The 23974-nt window shown below is 39.9% G+C and overlaps 1 protein-coding gene across 9 annotated transcripts in view; it reads left to right on the top strand.

Annotated features, from left to right (window-relative positions):
- The window catches only part of INPP4B (inositol polyphosphate-4-phosphatase type II B), a 307638-nt gene that overhangs the window by 49343 nt on the left and 234321 nt on the right, over positions 1–23974 (top strand). For 4 of the 9 annotated variants that reach the window (XM_044430727.1, XM_044430725.1, XM_044430723.1 and 1 more), the window contains exons 1-3: positions 1318–1399; positions 1857–1987; positions 3556–3620. In XM_044430727.1, coding sequence (XP_044286662.1) covers positions 1392–1399; positions 1857–1987; positions 3556–3620 — 204 coding nt within the window. In that variant the 5' untranslated portion in view covers positions 1318–1391. Of the gene's footprint in view, positions 1–1195; positions 1400–1856; positions 1988–3555; positions 3621–23974 lie in introns of those variants that run through there. The other 5 variants (XM_044430728.1, XM_044430731.1, XM_044430729.1 and 2 more) reach the window with 3 other exon arrangements.

The following is a 23974-nucleotide window of genomic DNA, read 5'->3' as shown; positions in this document are numbered from 1 at the left end:
AAACTATGGCTCATGGGATGGATCCGGCCCGCCATGGCCTTCCATCCAGCCCATGCTGCTGTTCCCCGCTTGCACTTGCTGCGCATCGAAGATGGTTTTTGACTCACTGGGAGATCTCTGGGCGAGCGAGCCACCGTCACACACACCCGATGCCGCCTTGCACGCACCCGATGCCACCTCGCGCATGCCTGACAGCACCTCACCGGCCCGTGCCCCCAGGCACCCCCACCTCGCCAGCCCAAGATGGTCACCACAGCCTTTCAACTGGCCCCCTATTCAAAAAGTCTGAGGACCCCTGTCCTAGAGTACTCTGTCTAGAACCTTGGTGGACAAGCCTGCTCCATAAGGGTCCCAGGTTGACTCAAGGCAGTATCTGTCTCTCCGCCTAAGCTTTCTCAGAGCATTGTTATTTCAAATCCTAAAATGGATGGGAGGAGAATCGGGTATGCCATCTTATGTTCCTTGGAAAAAAGAGATAAGCAGTAAATAATATCTCTTTAACAGTTTAGAGTGTCATAGGTCATCTATCAGGAAAGAGAAAAAAAAATCATTCCAAATGATGTCAAAGGCATCAGCAAAAATCAGTAGATTTGGGGGACTTCTCACAAGAATTAAGTTAGAAAATATTGGTACCTAAAGGATAAGAGTGGCAATGCTAATTTGGACCTCTTTGGAAAGGGCATTCAAAGACAGATGTCACCATTGAAAACCCCCTGTCTCTAGTAGCTATCCATGTAACCTTAATGAAAAAGGCAGTTCTGTAGGGGAAAAGACAGTCTTTCAGAAATGCTGGTCTCAAGCCAGATATTGGCATTCCTTTTTACCTGGTCTTTGCTTCTCATGGAATCATATCAAAAGCATTACTGGTGCTAATGAATCAGAGCAAAAGCATGGTGCTATTTTCTTGTCAGCTGCCCAATTCTCTTTTGCACTCATAATTGGACATGCTGGGATTTTGTGAAGATATTATTGGTTTTTTTATTTGTTAACAAATTAATTATTTCTTAAATAATTTATTAATTGTTAATTTCTGTAATACCTTGGTTGATTTGAAAATAGGACCATTTCAATTTCATGTTTCCTGTCAGACCTTATTTATTCATTGTTATTTATCTACAGCATTTTTATGTATTTACTATAGAAGATATCATGCCGTAACTGTATATTACACCTTCTTTTTGTTTTAACATTGCAGTTCACCTTGCCTGCTGAATAGATCTTGTGCACTTTCAACCAGTTCATTAGCATCCCTATTATTTTATACCTCTCCTCTTCATGAGCAGTCGGATACGATACAATGCTAAGGAATTGGCTTCACTGGCTAGAAGGCCATCATCTTATTTTGACAAGGAAGGAAACCTGAAGATATGCAGAGTGTTCGGGGATGGTAAATGTATAGGTAAAAATAACTGGCATTGGCAGTTGTCTGTGCATGTATGTTTGACAGCTGTTGTCAGCTTAAAGTTTTAGTATTCACAGATTTGCTGATACACTCTGTTTTCTTCTTTGCTAATGCTTAAGTGCAGCTAAACTCCTTTCTAACTAATTACTTTTCTGCCATAGTTATGGTGGATTAGACTCTCACTGCTATATGCAAACATGAATTAAAGCAATGGTTATGGTGTTGGCTGCTAACTGGATTAATTGACACAGTGGAATGAGACAAGTTATCCTCTTACAGTTAGGGCCAAACTACTGATTAGGTGACATGATTTCTGCATGCATGGGAGAAGCAGAATTCTGGTGAGGAGCAGGAATACTTTGCCTGTGAATAGTATGTTAAGCATGGAAACATAAGAGTGGGGAAAGTGGTGTTAAATGAAGGATTAAGGGAGCCCTCTCATTTTCATTTTCAGCCCCCTCTCTTTCTGTGATACAAATGACTTGGTGCTAGCAAACAAAGGGACAAAACAGAATTCCAAACCTGGATCAAACCTGGGCCAAAAAAAAAGGGATGGGGAGAATCCTGCACAGTATAAATTCACAGGTATAAGCTTATTTTGCACAGGTATTTTGCACAGGCAACAATACTAACAGTGATCTACTAGAAACAAAGACAGGTAAATGGCTTTGGTAAATAGGAATAGTTGAAGTGGTCCTATAGGGTGCCATCCTGGGGCCTCCTAATATTGTTGGGATCATCGAATTATTCGGAACCCAGTTCCAAGGTGATCTGACCCTGGAGCTGAGACTGTGAATGCAAAGCCCCTGTCCATCCCCACCTCCACGACCAGTATGGAAAGCACAGAAATTGACCTTGGGGAAGGCTAAAAGGGAGGAAAAGAGGAAGCTGGGGCACTGCAACTCTCCAGGAGGAACCTCAGCATCCTTTGCTCCCTCTTTGCAGCTTCCTTTAGATGCCCAAAAAGAGTCATTTAAATGAAATCTACGGTGCCAGGTGTAGGGTGGCAAAAGCTGCCCCAGCTCTGCTTACCTTGGATACATGTAAGATTTCATGTTCATAAACTTACATGCATCAATGGTTGCATCCTTTGAACATAAAATAATCCAATTTTAGGCTTTGCACTTAATGGTCTTACCTAGTTGGGGAGTGTTGGGGTTCCTCAGTGATGTATATTACCTCTCACTGAAGAGGCCCAGTGGGATAACCCTGTTGTGTTTTTGGCCTCTTCTCATTCTGGCCCCTTCTTCTCATTCATCCTACTTGCTCAGCATCACTTGCAGTGAATGGAAATTTGGCTGATTAATTTTGTTTATACAAATCAAGATGGAAATCTTCACAATGTTGAATGTGTTTCTACAGAGCAGAGGAATACTTGCAGCCTTTTGATAGGGAACTTTGCCCCCTGCAAATTACTTTTCTCCCTAGAAATTGAATTCCCTTCATATTATTCTTAGAATCTTGGACTCCTCCCGCCCTGCTTTTTTTCCCAAATGAGACTTAATTATATTGAACAGAGTTTTACATAGGGAAAAAACTTTAAAAAAGCATCTGACTGGTATGGTGTTTGCTTTTAATTAAGGAAGTTGTACTTTGAAGAAAAGCATTGTCACTCACCTTCTCATCGTGTGCTTATGCCTTAGTGCTGTGCATTAGAAATAGCAAAAATAAAACAAATCATAGGAAATGCTGTCTATCTGTCCCTGCATTTTTGTTTCTTGATCAGTGGGTCTTTAAAATGGAAAGCCTGTTAATTTAATGCAAATAGTAAGCATAGCATTTTCTGAATGATATTTGCTTGATAATCTGTTAGAGCTATCTATAGTTGCATCATGTGAAAGGATTCATCTGATCTGTGCTTCCTTTTGCAAAATGGAGTGAAGCAGAGAAAACACACATACAGTGTGCTGCAATCAACCAATTCTGTCAGCTGCAGAATAGAGAAAACCTTCTGGGAAGTTTAGCTGGCATTTAGCAGCATTTTCTACATCAGCTGCCAAGTGAAGCTGGCTTTTCATTAACTATTTCTCTTCCACCTGCACCCCTGAACTTTGTTACAAAAGCATCTTCTTTAGGAATAAATCAGTATATGAAAAAGGATATTATTATTATCAATAATGATTACTTATTAATTATGCTTACTTTGCATGCAGAGCCAAGAGAGAGCTGGTGTCGTCTGAAAGGGAATCTGCTCTTTCTAATGAAAAATAAGACAAAGGTAATCACTTTTACACTTTTTCCCACTTCATGTTTGTGTCTTTTCCATGAACTTACCCTCTTCTTTCTTACATTTTTTGCTTGTTGGCATGTTGTTATACACAGGAAGATTTAGCATGGTTTCATGTAGCCTAAACATTGCCTTCCATTCAGCCTTATAGCTGCTTTATAAAGTGTGTGGCATTCTTTAGTAGCATCTACAATGTGTGACTGGGTGTATCAGAAATTTCCTGAGGCCAAATAGTGCCCTATTTTGAAGTGTAAAAGATGATGTCAATCTAGAATACCATAGTAGAAAGCAGAAACTACCTCTTAATTTCTATAGTTTGGGAGCAATGCAGTGGCACTTCTAGGACTGTTGCTGTTTTAAATACACTCCATAAAATTAGTTGTGTATTTTGTGATAATTCTGAGTAAGTTTAAAAGAAGATAAATTTCTAATATTAGTTTTTAATTCATGTTTAGTTTTGTTTTAATGATGGAGTCCTGGAAAAGAAACCAAGAATGAGAAATGTCATGATTTTACTGGCCAAATTAGCACTATAAAATAAGACAAACATTCTGGCTTAATAAAACATGATGTGAATGGCGTTTAACCCATGGCATCCAAACCTGTAATTAATGATACATTGTAGCCAAATAAATTAGGTTTGTAAGACAGCCTCTTAAGCCAGTTTTAAGCCAGAGTTTCTTGTTAGCTTATGAACCCTGGATAATTTCTATCCAGCCTGACTGCTGGCTTAAATGATACTCAGTTGTATTTAAATGTTTAGGGACAGTGAAAAAAATCCTATGTTTCAACATCATGCAAAGCTTCCTTTTCCTGCTTTGTTTACTAGTTTAGACTAAGGGAGGAGCATAACAAGAATGCATGGACTGCATGCACCATTACAAGGCTCATTCTCATAATGGTTTGCTGAGATGGAATTTTTCATTTACTGCAGCTGTTGTTTTTGACAGCTGACAAATTTGGATGCTATGCATTTGGAATTAAGGTAATAGTGAATGAAAAGTTAATTCTGCATTTTCTCAGATTCTGACAGGCTTTGGAGGGAATATTTAAGGCAAGGCTGCTAACACAATAGGGATGGTTGAGAATTCATGTTTTTGAGAAGAACTTTCTACAATTTGCAAATATCATTTAGACTTCTGTAACAGTGCTCTATGTGAAGGTGCCTTTGAAGACTTTAGATGCTGTAGAGCAGTGGTGGCGAACCCATGGCATACGTGCCACAGTGAGCATGCAGAGCCATCTCTGTCGGCACAGCATCGCCCCAGCAGCCAAGCATTGGATAACAGTGCACACAGGGCCACGTGCATGCTCGGAAAGGAGCAGTGGCACCAGGTGATGATGTCACAAGCCGCAACTGATTAGCCGTAACTCGTCGGGGGCTTTCGCATGGCTGATCAGTGTGCTGCCAAGGATCGATCGATCTATCTATCTGTCTATCTATCTATGCATGCATGCATGCATGTATGCATGCTTGGACTGGCTGTGAGCTGTTTTTTTCTAAACTAAAATCTCAGTTTTCAGTTAATATTGCAGTGTTGGCACTTTGTGATAAATAAGTGGGTTTTGGGGTGCAGCTTGGGCACTCGGTCTGTAAAAGGTTCACCATCACTGGGTTAGGGTTACAAAAATGAGGTGTCCTGGCATGATTTTGATGGTTGGAATGTGTTTAGAATGGGCAGAAATGATGAGCAGTGCAAGAAAAGCTACGCAAAGAAGGCCTTTTCAAAATCACCCTCTTTTCAGTGGAACTTTAGCTCTGTATTAGGGCTAGGGGTGTGCACCTTGGTGGGGTTAGGGTTACAAAAACGAGGTGTCCTGGCATGACTTTGATGGCTGGAATATGTTTAGAATGAGCAGAAATGATGAGCAGTGCAGAAAAAGCTATGCAAGGTAAGCCTTTTTAAAATCATCCTCTTTTTACAGTGAAGCCTTGTGTGCCTTGTGTCCAGGCTTCCTGGAAGACCACCTGTATTCATCTCTTAATATCTTGGAAGAGGACCTAATTTTAGACTGCTTCCTTCAGAGGAGTGTTTGGTGGAGTTCTGAGTGGAGTTCTGAGTGGCTGCTCCTTGACTGTGGAACTACCTGTTGGGATAAGTTTGCTTCCGTTCCGTTTTTATTCACTGGTTAGTGTAGCTAAACAGTATAATGATATTGAGCGTTTAAGATTGCCAGTTAAGATTGGTAAACCATGGGACCTTAGGGGGAAAAAACAAATTGACCTATTTAATCTTGTTCCTGTTTCTCATTTCCTACATTGCATGTAAGGGATAAGTACTGTTTGTATAGGCAGACATATCTAGCCACATATGGTAGATCCTGATATGGCCATAGATATTTTGCAGGGAGTAGTATTTCATAGTTTAGTAGGTCATGCCTTTTCATGTGCCTTTGCATGATATCAAAAACTGTTACTACTGAATAAGTCTCTTAAGAAAGTTTGTTTATCTGTGTTGTAGATTCCATGACTTCCCTTACAAAATCATTTAGCTTTAATAATTTGATGTCACAAAGAAACTGCTCACATAGCAGTCATTCCTTGTCTTCTTCAGTTTAAAACATTCTTGCAAATATTTGCTTGCTTTCTGCAAATTGAAGATTTATATGCAAAAGAACTATGAAAGCTAATTATGGTTTTGCTACATGGTAATGGTTCTGTGGGGCCTATTGTTGTCTGAATAATTATGAGCTTGAAACTTCATATTTAAAACCTGCCTTTAATGCTTTTATATAAAAGTAGATTCATGATTAATATGGTGTAGTTACTTCTTTAGAATAATTATTGGTGTCTGTTGTGGCATATCCTTCTTAATTTTCAGCTTAACAATGCAATGGGAACTACTCTCATCTATTAGGTCAATTGCATGCTGCATTCGTGATCCTTAAAAACTTCAGGCTATTTGTTTAAGTATTAAAAATTCATTGTAAATCAGCTTAAAGTTAAGTAGTACATTCTTATATAAATTAAATGGTTAAAAGCTGTAATTCCATGAAACATTAGGTTATACAGACTGCCATCATTCTTAGTTGAAGTTTTGAATTCATTTTCAGCTTGGGTTCCCAATATACTCATTGAGCTGCCAAACACTTGCTTTAACCAACAGCCATTGAAAATTGTGCTCTCTGAAAGCAAGGTTTGTGTGACAAATTAAGGCTGCTGTGAATTTATATGGTAAATTTATAAGCCCCCTGGAATTTAGGAGTTTGACTACATATATTAGAAAGATCTTAGCTGTGCAAACACAAAGGTGGATGTTATAGCATGGTTGATGATCAAGTATATTAAAGTGGGGAAAGTACTGCTTTGTGACTTCTTCTATAATAGATTGCTTTGCTGTAAACCAATTGGAGGGCACAGTGATGCTTCTAGCTAAGATGAATGAAATATCTACATTGCCAGTAATCTCAAGTTTTTTTTGCAGTGTTTGTAAAATCTTAACAAACCTGAAGCAACCATCACAAGTTTTATATAATATTAGTAGCTGACAGAAAAGCATCAAAGTAAAATAGTTATTGGTTAATAAATCAATAGATGCAGATTATGTGCAAAGGGGAAATATGAGAATAATGGCTTATTTAAGTACCATGATGTGACTTGCATAGTAATTACCACAGAGTTGTGAAAAGGTTATGCAGGCTTTATGGCATGCTAGTGAAAAATGTAGCCTATGAAATTTATTTTTCTTGGGGGGAAATAGGTTAACAGTGTACTCTGATTTCCCACATTTATTAGCAACACTGGCTAAGTTCAGCCCCAACATGAAATCATAATCTGCATAACTAAACTATGTTTTATGTGAAGGCCTGCTTTAGGGGATTGTCAGGGTCCTATTACCAAATAGTAATAAGGACAACTCAGTCCTGCTTTGACCCTTTTACAAAGGACTATGTAGATAAAATCTCTGATATCTATCTGTTCTGACCTGGGACCACAGTTACTGCAGACTGGACCTTTGGTATCTGCTTGTCCAACTGTCAATTTGTAGAGATGAGTTTGTAGACGGGGATAGCATTTTTGGAACAGTGAGACTTGCCACATATGTGCTGACCCTTGTCCTTCCTGGTTTATCTAAGCTATCAGAGAGGGAATGATGTCTGAGTTGTTCACAGTAGTGGTTACCTGGATCTAAAAAGTGGTGGTAAGGTTTTTGTTGTATGTTGGAAGTCCTCCCTGAATTACAGTGGTTTAGGTAATTTCTGGCTAGTCTCCAGTATTCCATTGTTAGGCAAGGTTTGAGCATGTCGTAGCATCATAACTCCAGGCTTCTGGATAAGACAGAAGATCTAGATCCATTTCATCCATTGTCAGGCCTTCACCAGGAACTAGACAAGGTGTGGTTGTTCCTGTCAGTTCTGCTAGATCTCATAATGACGTTTGATACTATCCACCATGACTGGGGGAAGATTGGGTGGCACTATTTTGTGGTTGTTTCAGTCATTTGTGAAATAGAAATCCAGAGGCTGCTCCTGCAGGACTACTGTTCAATGGCCTCTGGTATTCCACAGGTGCTTTTCTGTCTCCCTGCTACTTAACATCTACATGAAACCACTGTCTAGGGTTTGAAGTTTGGTGGTATTACTATGGAGATGACACCTAAGTCTGTCTGCCTTTCTGCATCCCACTCTATAGTTGTTGATGTTCTGAACTGATGTCTGCTATTGGTGAAGGACCAAATGAGGGCCAGCAAATTGAAATGTAATCTAGACAAGAAGGATGTACCTCTTCTCAGTAGAAAGACCTATCAGGGACCTGGGATTGCATTGTTTTTGATGAGGCTGCAGTCTCTTTGAAAAGTTGACTTAATAATTCTGGGAAACTCCAGCATTCACATTCAGTGTGAGTGCTAAGGTTTCAGCAGTGACCACAATTGCTTTTGCATAGCTGAGGTTGGGGAACCAACTATACCCATTCCTTGAGAGGTGTAATCATGCCACATGCCTTAGTTTCAGGTTTTTTGTGTTACTGTAATGTGCTTATGCAGGGCTGCCTCTGAGGAATGGAAACTTTAATTAGTTCTGAGCAGTACAGCTACATTGTTGAATAGAAGCAGTGACTCCCTGTACAGTGATGACACGAGCTATTAGTCCATTGCTGGGTGCCATACAAAATGCTGATTGTGACTTATCAACCCCAGATAGCTTAAGATCAGGTTATCTGATCAACTTCCTTCTCTGTGTGACTCGCTTGGGTATTGAGATCTTATGTAGAGGCCTTTTCTCTGCCTCACCACCATCTCATGTGTACATAAAACTGAAATAAAAAAGCCTTCTGGGTAGTCATACCTAGATTTTGAAATGTCACACTCTTGAGTGCAACCAAAACAACTATACCCTCTTAAGGTGCAATCCTCTGCAAGTTTAGACCAAAAAAAGACCTATAATTATACCCCATTCAGTTTTGTCTTTTTTTTTTTTTTTTGGTCTAAACGTGCATAGGATTGTGCCCATAAACCTGTTTTCACATTAAATGATATATATCTAATATAAATAAAAAAGAATTCATGTGGTATATTAACTGCTATTTTAGCAGAAACTTGAATTACAAAAGTCAACTTTGTCAAATTTATGGGGTGTTACTCTTAGTTGCTGTGTACACACATTTTAAACATTAGATGTGATGCTACTTTGGGGTTCCCTATTGGATCCAATATTCTCCCAGGTAACTTATTACCACTGCTTACTGATTTGCTGTTTCTTTATATTATTAGCCCTGCACTTCAAAAACAGCATGTCTGACCAACCTTTGGATTGACTCAGATCAGAACATATGTGGTTAAAAGTTTAGATATTTATTTCTGGAACTTATCTACATTCAGAGCAAGTAGTCACCTGATATGTAATAAAAATAAGTAATGCTCACAATAACTCTTCCTTCTGTGTTCTAACTTCTGGTGATCCTATTCACTAATGGACTTTCCCTACTGACAACTGTCTACCAATCGTTCCTTTCTGTCCTCTTCTGTCAATCAGTCTTTCACTGATCAACCCAAGAAGGACAGAAGGAGGTACATCCTGTAAAATTTTAGTGAAAAGTTCAAGTGCGCTTACATCCATATTTGCCCAGTCGCCCCCTGAGATCGGCGGGAGAGGCCCTTCTCCGGGAGCCCTCCGTGAGAGAAATTAGGAGGGTGGCTACTCGGAGAAGGGCTTTCTCAGCGGTGGCGCCTAAGTTATGGAATGCGCTCCCCAGAGAGGTCCGCCTGGCGCCGTCGTTATTTGTTTTTCGGCGCCAGGCTAAGACCTTTTTATTTAAGCAACATTTTAAATGCTAAATACAATTGAATTTTATCTGGCCAGGGCGGCTTATTTTATAATGTGAGTTTTAATTAAGATTATTTTATATGGATTTTAACTTGTTTTATCTATGTTGTAAGCCGCCCCGAGGCTTCGGCGAATGGGGCGGCATAAAAATGTTTTAATAAATAAATAAAAATAAATAAGTGTACACTAACCACTTACAAAAGTAGTAATTATGTATAACATGAACTTCCTAGCTTTCTTAAGTAAATTTAACTTCTGTAGTGAGAGAAAAATCTCTTGTTACAATTAGGTGAACAGAGCCAAACATGCTGAAGTGTCCCATCTTGTTTACATATCCTTTTGGTGAACAATTTGACTTTCTGGTAAATAGTAGTGCTGATTTCTCTACTAGCTTCGTAATATAAAATGTCTAAATGTTGCATCATCTGTACCTGATTATACTGCACTGATGCTTACTCAGTTCTAATTCAGTGAACTTGTACTGTTTGTCTTCCTGTTATCTGGATGGAAAGAAAAGAATTTCCACACAGAACAGTTGCTGGTTTAGTTACTGTATGAGTGGAAGGAGCTTGTTCTGATTGTCCACCACTGAAAATGTATAAAAAGCCAGAGCTCATTTGCAGACTTCACAGACATATAATTAGTTTGAAAGCTGTGAAGCTGGTGTTGTTTAATGGAAGTGTTATACTTATGTGAGCCATTAAGCAATTTCTGGTGTCAGACTTTGGCCTGCAGCACAAGGCTACATTTGCTGGGTTGGGGTGGGAAGTGGGGAAATGCCACAGCTATTAGCAGATCACTCCAGAATTTCTACTTGTCCTGGCATAATATTTGCAAGTATGTAGCAGCCAGATTTGCACAATCGCAGTGAGAAATGGTATTGAAATGGCTCCAGAATTCATGGCTTGTTTTGAAGCCAGTGCACTCCCTCTGTGCCTCTTTCCTGGTTCACATGGCATGGGGAGATGTGCATTACAAGGGTAATTGGCAACTGTACATCAAGCAACTGGCTCACATGGGGAGGAGAAAAACCACCTCAGCTTCTTTTTTGCCATGATTGAGCAAACCAAGTTCTTGTGTGACTGCTATTCTGCTGTGAATTTCTAAGCTTTTGTTCACATTCCGAAAAGGCTCTAAATTTGAAGGGAGCACCCAAGATGATAAATACTACAAACTGAACCATCAAATGAGACCACTGTACCTTTGATACTTTGCTGTGATGAATTTGCCTATCACTTTGACAACAAAGCATCTCAGATCTGCTTGCGAATTGAACTCTACAGCTGATTTAGGTCCAGGGTAGAGCCATTGAGAGAGGTGTCCAGGGTACCATCTTGTTCAACTTTGATGAATGAGTTTTGGTTGTTGCAGCCCAATGATGTGGACAAGGTACTTGGTTCTGTCCATGCCACTACTTGTTTACTCAGCCCTTGCCCATTGTGGTTCATTAAGCCATCTAGTGAGGGGGCTTCTGCCTATTAATGCCTCACTAAGAGAGAGAGAGTGGTCCCAGCCTCCCTAAAGAGAGCCTGCAGGCCATAGAATGGTATAGAAACATAAAAAGCAAGCAAGCAAGTAAGCAAGCAAAGAAAGATGGCTGTGATAAGACCACTCCTAAAGAAGCCAAACCTGGATCCAGGGGCTGTTGCCAACTACAGGCCTGTGGTGAACATCTCCCTTTCGGGCAAGGTGCTTGAGCAGGTGGTGGCTGAGCAGCTCCAGGTACTCTTGAACAAAATTGATTATCTAGATCCATTTCAATCAGGCTTAAGCCTGCAGTTTGGTATGAAAACTGCCTTGGTTGGATAACCTTTGCCAGGAGAGAGATGGGGGAATGAGGCCCTCGGGTTCTCCTGGATCCCCAGCAGCTTTCAACACCATTGACCATGGTGTCCTTCTGGACAAGTTGCCTGGGTTGGGAGCTGGGGACACTATGCAGTGGTTCCACTCCTCTCTGGCCAACTGTATCCAGAAGGTGGTGTTGGAGAATGTTTTGCTCACTCCCGTGGCAGCTGTGCTATGGGTCCCTCAGGGCTCTATACTGTCACCCATGCTTCTCAAAATCTACATGAAATCACTGGAAGAGGTCATTTGAAGGTGAGGTCTAAGGTGTCATCAGCATACTCATTTCCTCAAGCTCAGGTGAGGCAGTTTCTGTCCTGAACCACTGCCTGAGCTAGGTAATAGACTGGATGAGGGCCAATAAGTTGAGGTGTAATCCAGATAAGATGAAGGTACTGTTGCTAGATGGTCTGTCTGACTGGATGGAGGGTGGCTTCAACCTGTCCTGGATAGGCTCACACTCTCCCAAGGGACAGAGTCCCTAGCTTGGAGTGTTCTTGGACCCAAAACTATCACTTGAGTCTCAGGTAGAATCCGTGTCTGGGAGTGTCTTCTTTCAGCTAGTTAATTTATCAACTGTGGCCCTGTTTGGACAGGCAAAGCCTAGCCAGAGTCACCCATGTTTCTGGTAACCTCTCAGTTTGAATATTGTAATGTATGCTATGTGGGGCTACTTTTAAAGATGCTCTGGAAGCCTCAACTTGTACAAAACAGGGTAGTGTGACTGTTCGCACAGGCTAGAGTGTGCGCCCATGTCACCCTAATATTGTATCAGCTATATTGTCTACCAGTTGAGCTCCAGGCCCAATTTATCTACCAGTTGAGCTCCGGGTCCCAAGTCCTAAAAGCTTGGGACCAGGTTACCTGAAGGACCACCTTCTCCCATATGTACCTACCAACCTACAATTGGCTTTGGAAGCCCTTCTGAAAGACCCATCTTCCAAGGAGGTGAGGAAGATGGGCGAATAGAAGAGAGGCCTTTTCAGTGATTGTGCCCCACTTGTGGAACAGCCTCCTGGGAGTAACTTATCTGATACCTTCTTTATGGTCCTTTCAGTGCCAGGCTAAAACACTGTTATTCAAATATTTTAATGATTGATTTTTATTGGATATGTTTTAAAAAAAAACCTAATTTAATATTGTTTTATGATTTTAATTCACCATGCTTTAACTCTAAGCTGTTATATCTCTCTGTCTGTCTGTCATTTCTATTTGCATGCTGTCACAATAGTTCTTGTAGTTGTGCTGGTTTTACTTATTTTACTGTTACATTGCTTTAGGATTTGTTGTGTTGTAAACTGCTTAGAGAGTCCTGGGGTACTATTGGAGTGGTGTACAAATGCAATAATTAAATATTAAGGCTTCCTCAGGTGCCATTCCTCTATGGAGATGTTGTGTATGCTACATTAGCAATCCTGCTTTCCTCAGGGGTAGCAGAGGACTCTGGCATGTTGCCAGTTCTGTAGAAGTAAGATTCAAGCGCCAGATTTGCTTCTGTATATGGAATAAGGCAGGGATGCCCTTGGTATTTTAGCCCCTGAACAACAAAATGTCTTGGACTGGCCCTGCTGTTCCAGAATAGCCCCTTTTTGAATTAACAGGGCTGGGTACAGAGTTTCAGAAGTTTGATGTTCATTCTTCTTCATCTAACTTTTCAGTGAGGTTTCACATGAAGCATGTTCCCCTAGACAGTCTGTGTTGTGGAGTGTGTATTATGCAAGGGGAAATGCACATTTGTGTAATTAGTTGTGTGATGATTACTCTAGTGTCTTGTTTTCTGTATTGACATGGCTGTATGTTAAATCCAAGCATGCCATCGTGGCCATAATAATATTAAAATTGGCTACTTTTATGCACAAGGGTGGATACAGTGGTCGCTTTAAACAGAGGTTATTGTTGAGAACACAAAATGTCAAATGTGAAGCAGCCCTTGCTGAAGATGGTCCTTGATAATGAAAAGTGACACTAGATGGCAGCAATAAACTCCTGAGTTAAGGACCTTCTTGATTTTGTTGGCTCTTAGAAATAGTAAAAAGTTCCGTCAGTCTGATTCATGAAGGTTAAAGCAGGCAAAAACCACTGTTGCAAAAAAAGAGAAAAGTGCACTAAAGGCATTGGGTGCGAAGAAATCTGTGCTGTGTAGTAGGACTTGTTCAGACCTTGTGGAATAAAATGTGGCAACACATATGGATAAAGCAATAAGAGGGTTTGGATGATATTTTATCCTCAACTGGAGCTAGCTGAGGCTGGGTTGGTAGTGTGATGCATTGCCTTCTCCCCTCCAACCGCTTTTCTCACATCATTTCTCCCTGCAGCATAGAATGGTTTATGTGGTACAGTGAACACGGCTGGCTTGTTGGCCATGAAGGTACTGGTTTAAAAGATTTAATATGCTCCCCTATCATAAGATAAGAAAACCGCCTGTATTTCTATTAAATAGCTGAAACAGCTTGTTCTATGTGAAGTTATAATGTATTTTAAGGAGAAAAAATAAAGTTGTTTTAAATGTATATAAATCTGCCATTAAGCCAACATCTTGTAGGTTCTTTCATTTTTCTCTCCCCCACCCCACCATTTAGCGTTTGTTTTCAAAAAAGTCTGCCATTTGTATAAGCCCTTCAAACAAGGCTGCTGTCTCACATTAATATTTTATCACAAACATCTGGTCCACATTACTAAGATTTTCTTAGGGTTGGCTTGGCTCCCTGCTCCATCTTTATAGCAAGGCAGTTACAAGTGACTCCTGATTTAATAATGAACAATTTTCTCTACTGTGATGTGCATATAAGTGTGTGCGTGCGTGTGTGTGTGTGTGAGAGAGAGAGAGACAGACAGAAACATAATACCAATTCAGAGTATTTCTCAGAGGAAGAGAATATTACAAAAAAGAGAAGTTACCAGCAGTACTGTAGATTAACTCAGTAAAATTAATGGATTAGTTCTTTAGAGGATGAAATTAAAATTTTCTTTAGAAAGAATTGCAGAATCCTTCTGTCCAGGACCTCTAGATACTCTGATTTTGGTGCTTCTTGTATTAAGGGATACAGTAACATGAAAAAATTTTTTCATGGTTATGAAGTGTTTGCAGCTGTTCCATTTTGTAACTCTCCTATTTGTAAACAGACATTGCTTTGATAAAAGATTCATGTTCCTGGGTCAGCAAAGCAACCCAGTGGGCAACAAACAATTTTTTTCCCCTTTCAAGCAAGTTCTGAAGACTGTTTTATAAAAATAACCTTGTAAAAGAGACAGCAATGCATCTGTGAATGTTTTTTTCTGTAGTGTAGTTGTGCCGAATACAGTTCACGTAATGGTATGCCTTACGGCTTGATTTGGTGCTGTGTCAGGGACATCATGGGTCTTGCATATGAGCACATTAGATTTCAGTTTCATGCTGAAAGATGCTATAACCAATTTAGAAGTTCTGGTAGCGGACTGTGATGTGGCAGTTCGGTTGACAGGGAGAATTCAATTTGTGAAGAGGTGCCATATGCTTATTGTATATGCCCACATCTAGCTTGAAATGGATTTGATTTTTTCCCCTATATGTCGCCATTAACCCTATAATTTGTAAGACAGAGGTACATGCATAACTTGCAATTATGTATACAATAGGCTCTCTATTACACATCTTTGGTAGCAAAATGTTGTGACAGCTGTACGGAAAGCTTGGTCATACCCCACCTTTACTGGCATTTGTGAGCAACTAGCAACTTTGCTCTTATGAGCTTTATGCATGGGTCCTCAACCTACGGCCCGGGGCTGGATCCGGCCCACCGTGCTCATTTATCCGGCCCGCCATGCCCATTTGGACCTGCCGCGCGTGCGCCTGCACCCATAAGCCCACCCGCCGCCGCCCACCTCGCCCTGCACATGGGGAGGCCGCGGTGTGCTCCCTCAGAGAAAACGATCTCCAAGCGAGCAAGCCGCTGCCTCGTGCACCCGCCTTGCAGTGCATGCCCGCCCACGCCTCGCCTCCCCTCGCCCCACATGCCCACCCACGCCTCACCTCACCTGGCCTCGCCGCATGCCCCACGCCCACCTCAGTGCGTGTGCCCGCATGTGCCGCCCCCGCCCCTGGCCCACGTGCACCGCCGGCACCCCCTTTCCAGCCCACGCACAGCACTGGCAGCTTTCAACTGGCCCCCTGGTGGAAAAGTTTGAGGACCCCTGGCTTTATGGATAATGGGGCAGGAAAAAAATCTAATAAATAAATAAACGAATAAAAAATAAATAGGAAAAAAGGCAGAAAAAGTTATATTTATGTTAGGGGATAAGAGCAGTCTTTCAGTATTTTGGTTGTAGAATGTGTATACAGATGTTTAGTATAGAAAGTGCTTTTGCATTGGCTCATAACTGCATGTTATTTATCCTGTTTCCTTTTCATTTCATTTTGTGGGTTGCTCGTAGTGAAATTATCCATTATCCACTTATTTATCAAATGAATGGAAAGTTAAAAGAGAAAACATGCCTTTAAATGGTGATTGAAATAAGACACCAAAAGGGAATAAAAAAAGAAATACTGGTATTCTCTACAAAGTGAAGCAGTGGTGTGCAGAATGCATGGACATAGATAATAGGGGTAGGCTGAGATAATGGAGCTTTTATTACTCCATCTCACTGTTCTGGTTCTCTCTCTCTCTCATATATATAACTGTCTTTGCAGCTGGACTGGATGCCCCCACTACCCTTTGTTTTTCCCTATAGAATATGAGCAGGCGAAGCATTTGAGATGCCCTTCCATTTTCTCTCAGTGCTCCTGCTGGTAAAATAATTAAAATGTGTGCAGACAAGATGAGAATAAATGTGTGTGTAAGCTTGCCTGGAGAGTGGAAGATTTTTTTTTTAAGTCTGCTCTAAACAAATCTCAAAAGATCTACAATAGGAAAAAAGGGTAGGAAGTTGGTGATTTGTATCAAGGAGAGAATATACGTAAGAGAACAGGTATAGCCTCTGAAATAATATTCAGCAGTGAGTGTCACATGTAGCTTGCTTACAGATTCAAAAACTAAGCCAGAATTCTAGCAAATCCTGGTTCGCAGTGAATAAACTATGTACTCATGCTGGCTTCTCTTGTGACATGAATAGCTGAATTAACCAGAAGTCAAAACTTACTGTGATGCCCAAACCTAAGATCTTTAGGAAGATCTCCTCTACAGCCCTTTCTTTTTCACAAGGAAAGAGAAACTGTTCAGTTCAGTTCAGTTTTGATGGATCAGTTTCAGTTATTGAGGCCTGACAATGTGGAGAAGGTGCTTGGTCAAATCTGATCTATCACCTGTATGCTAAAACCTACGGAGGGGGTTTGCACCTGGGTCCAGGAGGCTGTCAGTGCCTCCTTGAGAGAGGGAATGATATCAGCCTCCTTAAAGGAGACAGTGATTAAACAATTGCAAAAACCAAGCCTGCACCCAGGGGATGGGAACAACTATAGACCTGTTGTGAATATCCCCTTCTTGGGCAAGGTGTTTGAATGGATGGTAGCCAGGCAGCTTCAAGCACTCCTGGGTGGAATGGATTATCTAGATCTATCATAATTGGGCTTTAGGCCTGGTCTTGGAATGGAAACCACCCTGGTCCCCCTGTGGGATGACCTTTGCCAGAAGTGAAACGGGAGGGGTGTGAGCCTGTTGATTCTCGTGGACTTTTCAGCAGCCTTTGCCACCATCAACCATGGTCTCTTCCTGGAAAGGGCCTGGATATCTGAAGGATTGCCTGCTCACATATGTTCCTACCCGTTGCAAAGTTTCATATTTATATATCTTAATACTGTATGCTGCTGCTACATTGTGATGCTATATGCAGTTGCTGCTGCTTGTAATTTTTTAGAATTGTTTTTAGTGCTTTGTGTTTTAATTGGATATTTTAGTGTTTGTATTTGGAGTTTTTATGTTTGTAAACTGCCCGGAGAGCCCTTTTGGGTATTGGGGCAGTAGATAAAAGTAATGAATAAATAAATAAGGACCCTGTCACATTGTATATGCAAAACACATTTAACACTGTTGAGTCACATGCAGATGCATACAGCAGTTTCCACTGTGCTGAAAATGCAGTTTTCTGTCACACACAGATGCAAATGTAGGAGAACTCAGATGAGTTGGAAAGGTGATCTGTGCAAGGAAATTGCCCATAAACAAGTTTTTTAATTGATTATTTGCCAGTTTGCTGGTGTGAAGAAGCAGAGAATTTTTAAAATGTAATTTGCATTTCACTCCTAAAGCCAAAACAACTGCTTCCCCATGCCAATTTTTGTAGGTGTAAGTGCCATTGAAGGCAATGATATTTACTTCTGAAGAGATGTATAATGTGAGTTTTTCAGCTAGTTGTTCCTGACCTAGCACATGAAGTAATATGAGAGGTTTCAGTTATTCACAGATTCACAGCTCCACTTGTGTACATTAGCAAATGTTGGGTGTGGGGAGTGAGGGAGCCTGATAGGACATTTACTCGTGCAGTGAAACTCATCCCACAGCCATCCATACTGCTGAGGCCACTACTTCTGCTAGAACAGTACTGCAAGTTTAGCAAACACATATACATCACTGGAAACACAACATATTGAAAAGTTGTGTTACAATTAGTCTGAAGAAATACAGAATATACTGGCGCAAACAGCATGAGGAGCTCAGTTAGGTGTGCACAATGTGACGTACCAATGGGTCAGTTATTCAAATTCAGTAAAAATACTTAATATGGATTAATTTACTCCTATCCTCCTGGTTTGTTGTTACTATACAAGCCAATACCATAGAGCAGGAATTCTTCTAGGTTTATAAATCCTTGCTTGGGAGCAACAAACCTGGATCTTGGAATGTCACAGTAAGCGTTTATTTCCTGATTAGTTTAGCTGGTTAGGCTGTTTGGAAAAGTCATGTGAGAGTCAACAGGCTGAATTCAGCATGCTGCTTGTTCATCATAAACCAGGATTCAGTGGATTATTGGCTTGTCATTCTGTGTGAATGTGGCCATAGATGTTCTCCTGAATCAGTAGATTGATCTTGATCTTCATGTATACACCTGCTCTTACTTGTCATGGGCAGCTATTGAAAAGTGAGACAATGAGCCACTGTGCTTCTTTCCACTAGTATCAATGCCTTACTTATCAATCATGTAATTAAAACCAGAAATGAAGTATCTGTGATTAATTGGTGACTGAAAAACGCCGGACAACCTTGAATATACAGAGCACAGTATGACAAGTTATGTACAGTATCACTTGCTTTAGGATACTTTTGTCCCATGGCTTTCTGACTTTTTAAAAGCAAAACATTCATTTCCTGAGCAAATCTCAATATTTCTGCTCTGTTTATGAGAAACAGCTAAACTACAGACCCTGAGAGTGAGATAAACAGAATATGAAAAACAAAAACAAACCACAAAAACCTAGTTGGTTCACAAGATTATTGTCATTTGCAAAATATCCTTGGCTAACTTTGAATATCTTCTCCAACTTAATGATTCAGATGTTGTAGTTGTAAAATAATAGTTTTAGACAAAGTCTTAAAATCTATGAGACCCTTCTCCAGTGATTAGTTTGCTCAAAGTGGGGTACATTTTCTCTGAAGAAAATGGAAAGCCCTTATTTCCATTTTAAGTTGCATTTCAGTGTATCATAAAATAACAGTGAAAAACATTTGAATTTGCTGTTTTCTTTCTTGACACAGGCTTTTGCAACTTTTAGAATTATAAAGGCATACTTAAGGTTGAATCAGGAATTTTTGTTTTAGGTAATGGCTGGTGTTGGCAGTAGTTCAGGCATTTTTAAAGCTTTGTATATTTTCAGATCCAAGTGGTTGTTCTTTAATCTATTGCTTTGTATCATCATCCACCAAGTATCTGCTATATTACTGGGGTTTTTTGTTATAAATATTGCATTTGGTATAAATCTCTATGACTGCTAGTTTTAAAAATAATGATAATTCTGTAATGTCCTATTCACAAAGCAAGTATAAATATTAAAATATATATTCAGTGCATAATTAGAAAATATACCTTTTGTCATAAAAACTTCTGAAAGAAAAAATGGATCTATGAGCCATATTGTAAATATGTAACCTATTTCTTCAAAAATATTGAAGAAATATTTTGTATAACAAAGATCTATAAATTCAAAGGATGGGCAGGGATGGACAAATGTAGAGGGCCTGTCCTAGCAGAAATATATTTTCAAGAAATCCACTTTCCTTTTTAACCATAGCTGCCTGTAAAATTCAATTTCAACAACATGAGACTGTACACACCACCTTGCTCGATTCTCTTGAAATACTAAGATATGCCTAATGTTCAAATTAGATTCTGAAAAGGAAGAAGCACTCAAGGCCATATTGCAAATAAATATTGGCTACTGGAGTTCACCAAAGAATTTCAGAAGATCAGTGTATGCTTTATAGACTACAGCAGTGCTTTTGACTTTGTGAATCATGAGAAGCTATGGATAGTCCTGAAAAAATTGGTTGTGCCTCGTACTTGATTGTCCTGATGTGTAACCTGTATCACAGCCAAGGAGCTACTCTTAGGATATAATATGGAAAATCAGAATGGTTTCCTATAGGCAAAGGCATCAGACAAGGGTGTATTTTATCTCTCTGTCTCTTCAATCTGTACACAGAACATATTATAAGGAAAGCTGGTTAGCATCAGAGGAAAGTGAAAATTGGCAGAAGACACATCAGTAATTTAAGATACACAAATGATACCATCTTAGGGTCAGAAAGCAGCAATGACTTGAAATGACTCCTGAGGAAAGGGAAAGAAGAAAGTACAAACACAGGACTGCAGCTGACTATTAGGAAAACGAAAATCATGACTACAGAGGAATTGCACAACTTTACTGTTAACAATGAATAAATCAAAATTGTGAAAGATTATGTATACCTTGGCTCATTCATCAATTGCAAGTGAGATTTCAGCCAAGAAATTTGAAGAAGATTGAGCAGCAGCAAAGGAACTAGAAAAGAAAATCAAGTGTAAGGATGTTTTAGTGGAGACCATTGTGTCCCTGATCACTACATATGGGTATGAAAGCTGGACAATGAAGAAAGTTGACAGGAAGAAAACCAATGTGTTCAAAACATGGTGTTGGAGGAGAACTTTGCAAATACCTGGACTGATGGAAAGGCAATCATGTCCTAGATCAAATCAATTCAGAGCTTTTCCTAGAAGCAAAAATGACAAAACTGAGTCTATTGTAACTTGGACACAGTATGAGAAGTCAAGAAATGGCAATAATGCCAGGGAAAGTCAAATGCAGAAGAAAGGAAAGATCAACTATTAGATGGATTGAATCCATAAGGAAGCCACAGCCTTGAACTTGGACGAGCTTAATGGAGCTGTCATGGACAGACCATTTTAGAGGACTTTCATTCATAGAGTTGCCAGAACTCAGATTAGACTCAATGGCACATAACAGCAACTGCTACTAGTACTTCTAACAGTAACAACAACAATAATCTGGATAATTATGGGCTTAGACCTGGCCTTTGTCCTCACTTATTTTCATCGCCATCTTTCTTGGACTTGAGACCGTTAGCGTCACAGTTGCGATCCTGTTCTGAGTGAAGACCCATACTTTGGTTAAGTATTCACAGATCTTGGTAACTTTTGGTATTCTTTTGTTGTTTCCAAATGTAGCTCAGGTTCTTGTATGCCTTTGGATTCCCTTTCCCACTTATCCTATGTAAACAAGCTTAACACGTAGCTCAAGAGTTGTGAATGCTGCCTTCCAAGGAAGCCTTGGTACTAAATCTAGATCCTTTTGTTTGGTTTCTGCTTCTGTTTACAGCTTTAGGTGTAGGGCTTAACTATAGTGTGGCAGCTTGGGCTGTTATTTCCAAACCTTAGATGCAGTTTGAGAGTGTCCTGGCTCAGCTGAGGTGAATGTAAGGGGTGTTGGCTGCTATTGTTTGTTTCTGCCTACAGTATTGGGAACAAGAATGATTTCCTGTTCCCCTTCAGATAAATCCTCTCTAAAGTGACAGGCTTAGAAATCAAGAGTATTGTTATCTGTCTGTCTGTCTGTCTATATTGTGGCATGCAATTATTGGTTTATTTCATTTCATTTTTCACATTCGTAAGCCACATTTCATCATATTATTTTATTTCTGAGTCTAGTCCAGCAATATGTCCAATAAATATTGTAAATAATATGACATGGATGCTATAAAACTGGGTGTTTCGTGGTGCCAATAGTTATTACATTATTTTCCAGTCATACGAAATGAAGTTTGATAGACAATGCCATGTTGATATAAAATTCTTACTCCTGTGATGAGAAGTAGTGCCTCAGAAGTAGCCAGAATTGCAGCCTAACTGCTACAAAAAGCAAAAAACAAAACAAAACAAACCTGTGGCCTTTTTTGGCTCATGGTACATTAATTCAGATTTAGATGAGTATATAATAATAGTTATAGAAACGCAATGAAATGATTAATTTGGTAAAGGTCAGTTTCTGGAAGGTAGGTTGTGTATTCTGGAAATGCAACACCATAGCCTGCTTTGTCTGGCCTCCTTTACATTGATGAACAGTTTAGATTTGTTCCCTATGCAAGTCAGTTGCTCGAACCATTATTCAATTGGTACAACCATTATTCTTTTAGTTCAAGGTTAAGCCTTTAGATTTTATTCCTGAAACAACTTTCTACTATATGCAAACCAATTGCACTAAAAATTCTTCTGGGAAAAATGTTCAAAAAGCCTGAAATATATTAAGCTGATAGAAGGAAGTAACAAAGGAAAGAATTTTACAGATCATTAAAACATTTGTTGCTACTGTCACAACTTAGCCAAGGTTTACGGCTTCAAGATTAAATTATGAAAAAGTGAAAGATGCACATTACAGTGTATTTATCTTATTGAAATGCACTTCGAACAAGAAGATATAATGCAATCTGCTATACAACACTGGATATTGAAGGTGTTTCAAGGATAGAAGTATCAAATTTAATCAAAATTACCCATAGGCACACAGATACTGATTTAAAGCAAAGTCAGCTATTACGAGAGTGCTTAAATGTGTTTAACTGAATATCCCAGGATACTTTTCATAATTCCTGTACAGTGGTTTTAGGCATCATTTATCACTGACTGATTTTTTTAGATGTGAGTATTTAACTGCTAGATATTATATACTTAACTAAGCTTAGTTGGATTTATACAACTTTGCCTATCGGGGGGGGGGGGGTAGGGAATCCACCATTGTTTAGATCAATCTGAAGGTCTGAATTCTTGGAAATGGTCACCTGAACTGAAAGGTCACCTGAACTCTGCCAGCCCTAAATAGTTCATCCTTACCATTTTTTAAAAATCTGCATTTAAAGCATAGGGGACAAATGGGATTGGGCCTGGCACTTGCTTTCCGCTGAGGAAGCAGTTGTGACAGTGAAACTATAATTTCCGCTCACCTGTGCGGCTCCCCAAAGTGCTCTGGGTGAGACTGGGAAACCCTGCAGACTGCATACAGGCTGCAGGTGAATGGGGCGAAAGACTACATAGATACCGTATTTTTCTGTGTATAGGACAATATTTTTTCTTAAAAACATTTACCTAAAAATGGAGGTGTGTCTTATACAGGGGGGGCCAAGAGGAGAACCGTGGGCATGCTTGGGAGGAGAGACTGGTGTGATCACGCACATGCAGCGGGGTGGCAAGGTGGTACGCGTGGGTGTGGGGGTGACAAGGTGGTGCGCGCAGCGGCAGCTTGCTCGCTCTCTCAGAGATCAGTAGGACAAGTGAGGGCATCCTATACATGGGCCATCTTATAGATGGAAAAATATGGTAGTTTGGGACCACTTTTAATTTTGAACTTTGATGCTGAGGTTACAGAATCTTTGTATTACTTAATTCCCTTAATTTGCATAGCAGTGGACTACAAAATTGTACCAGCGGGTTTATTTTAACAGCAAACACATCCCACCTTTGTGTGTGTGTGTGTGTGTGTGTGTGTGAGAGAGAGAGAGAGAGAGAGAGAGAGAGAGAGAGAGACAGAGAGAGAGAGAGAGAGACAGAGAGAGAGAGATGACTGAATCAAAGAAAATGAAACTGCTGGTGATTAATTGAAAGATTCTGTTTTCTGAAGCACCCTTAGGTTAAATAATATTCAGTGCATCTAATATTTCTTATATATTAATAGGTGCACTCCCAAATTATTTGTGTCTATTAAGTTTTATCTTATGGAAAGCTTTGGTAAAGCTTTAACTTCTCTTCACAGGCACACAGAGATGGACACTGGTCAAAGTTTTGCC

Source organism: Varanus komodoensis, unplaced genomic scaffold, assembly GCF_004798865.1.
Source record: "Varanus komodoensis strain SLA01 unplaced genomic scaffold, ASM479886v1 scaffold21, whole genome shotgun sequence".
NCBI lineage: Eukaryota > Metazoa > Chordata > Lepidosauria > Squamata > Varanidae > Varanus > Varanus komodoensis.
The sequence above is the reverse complement of the archived record's forward strand: the minus strand, read 5'-3'. Positions and strand labels throughout refer to the sequence as shown.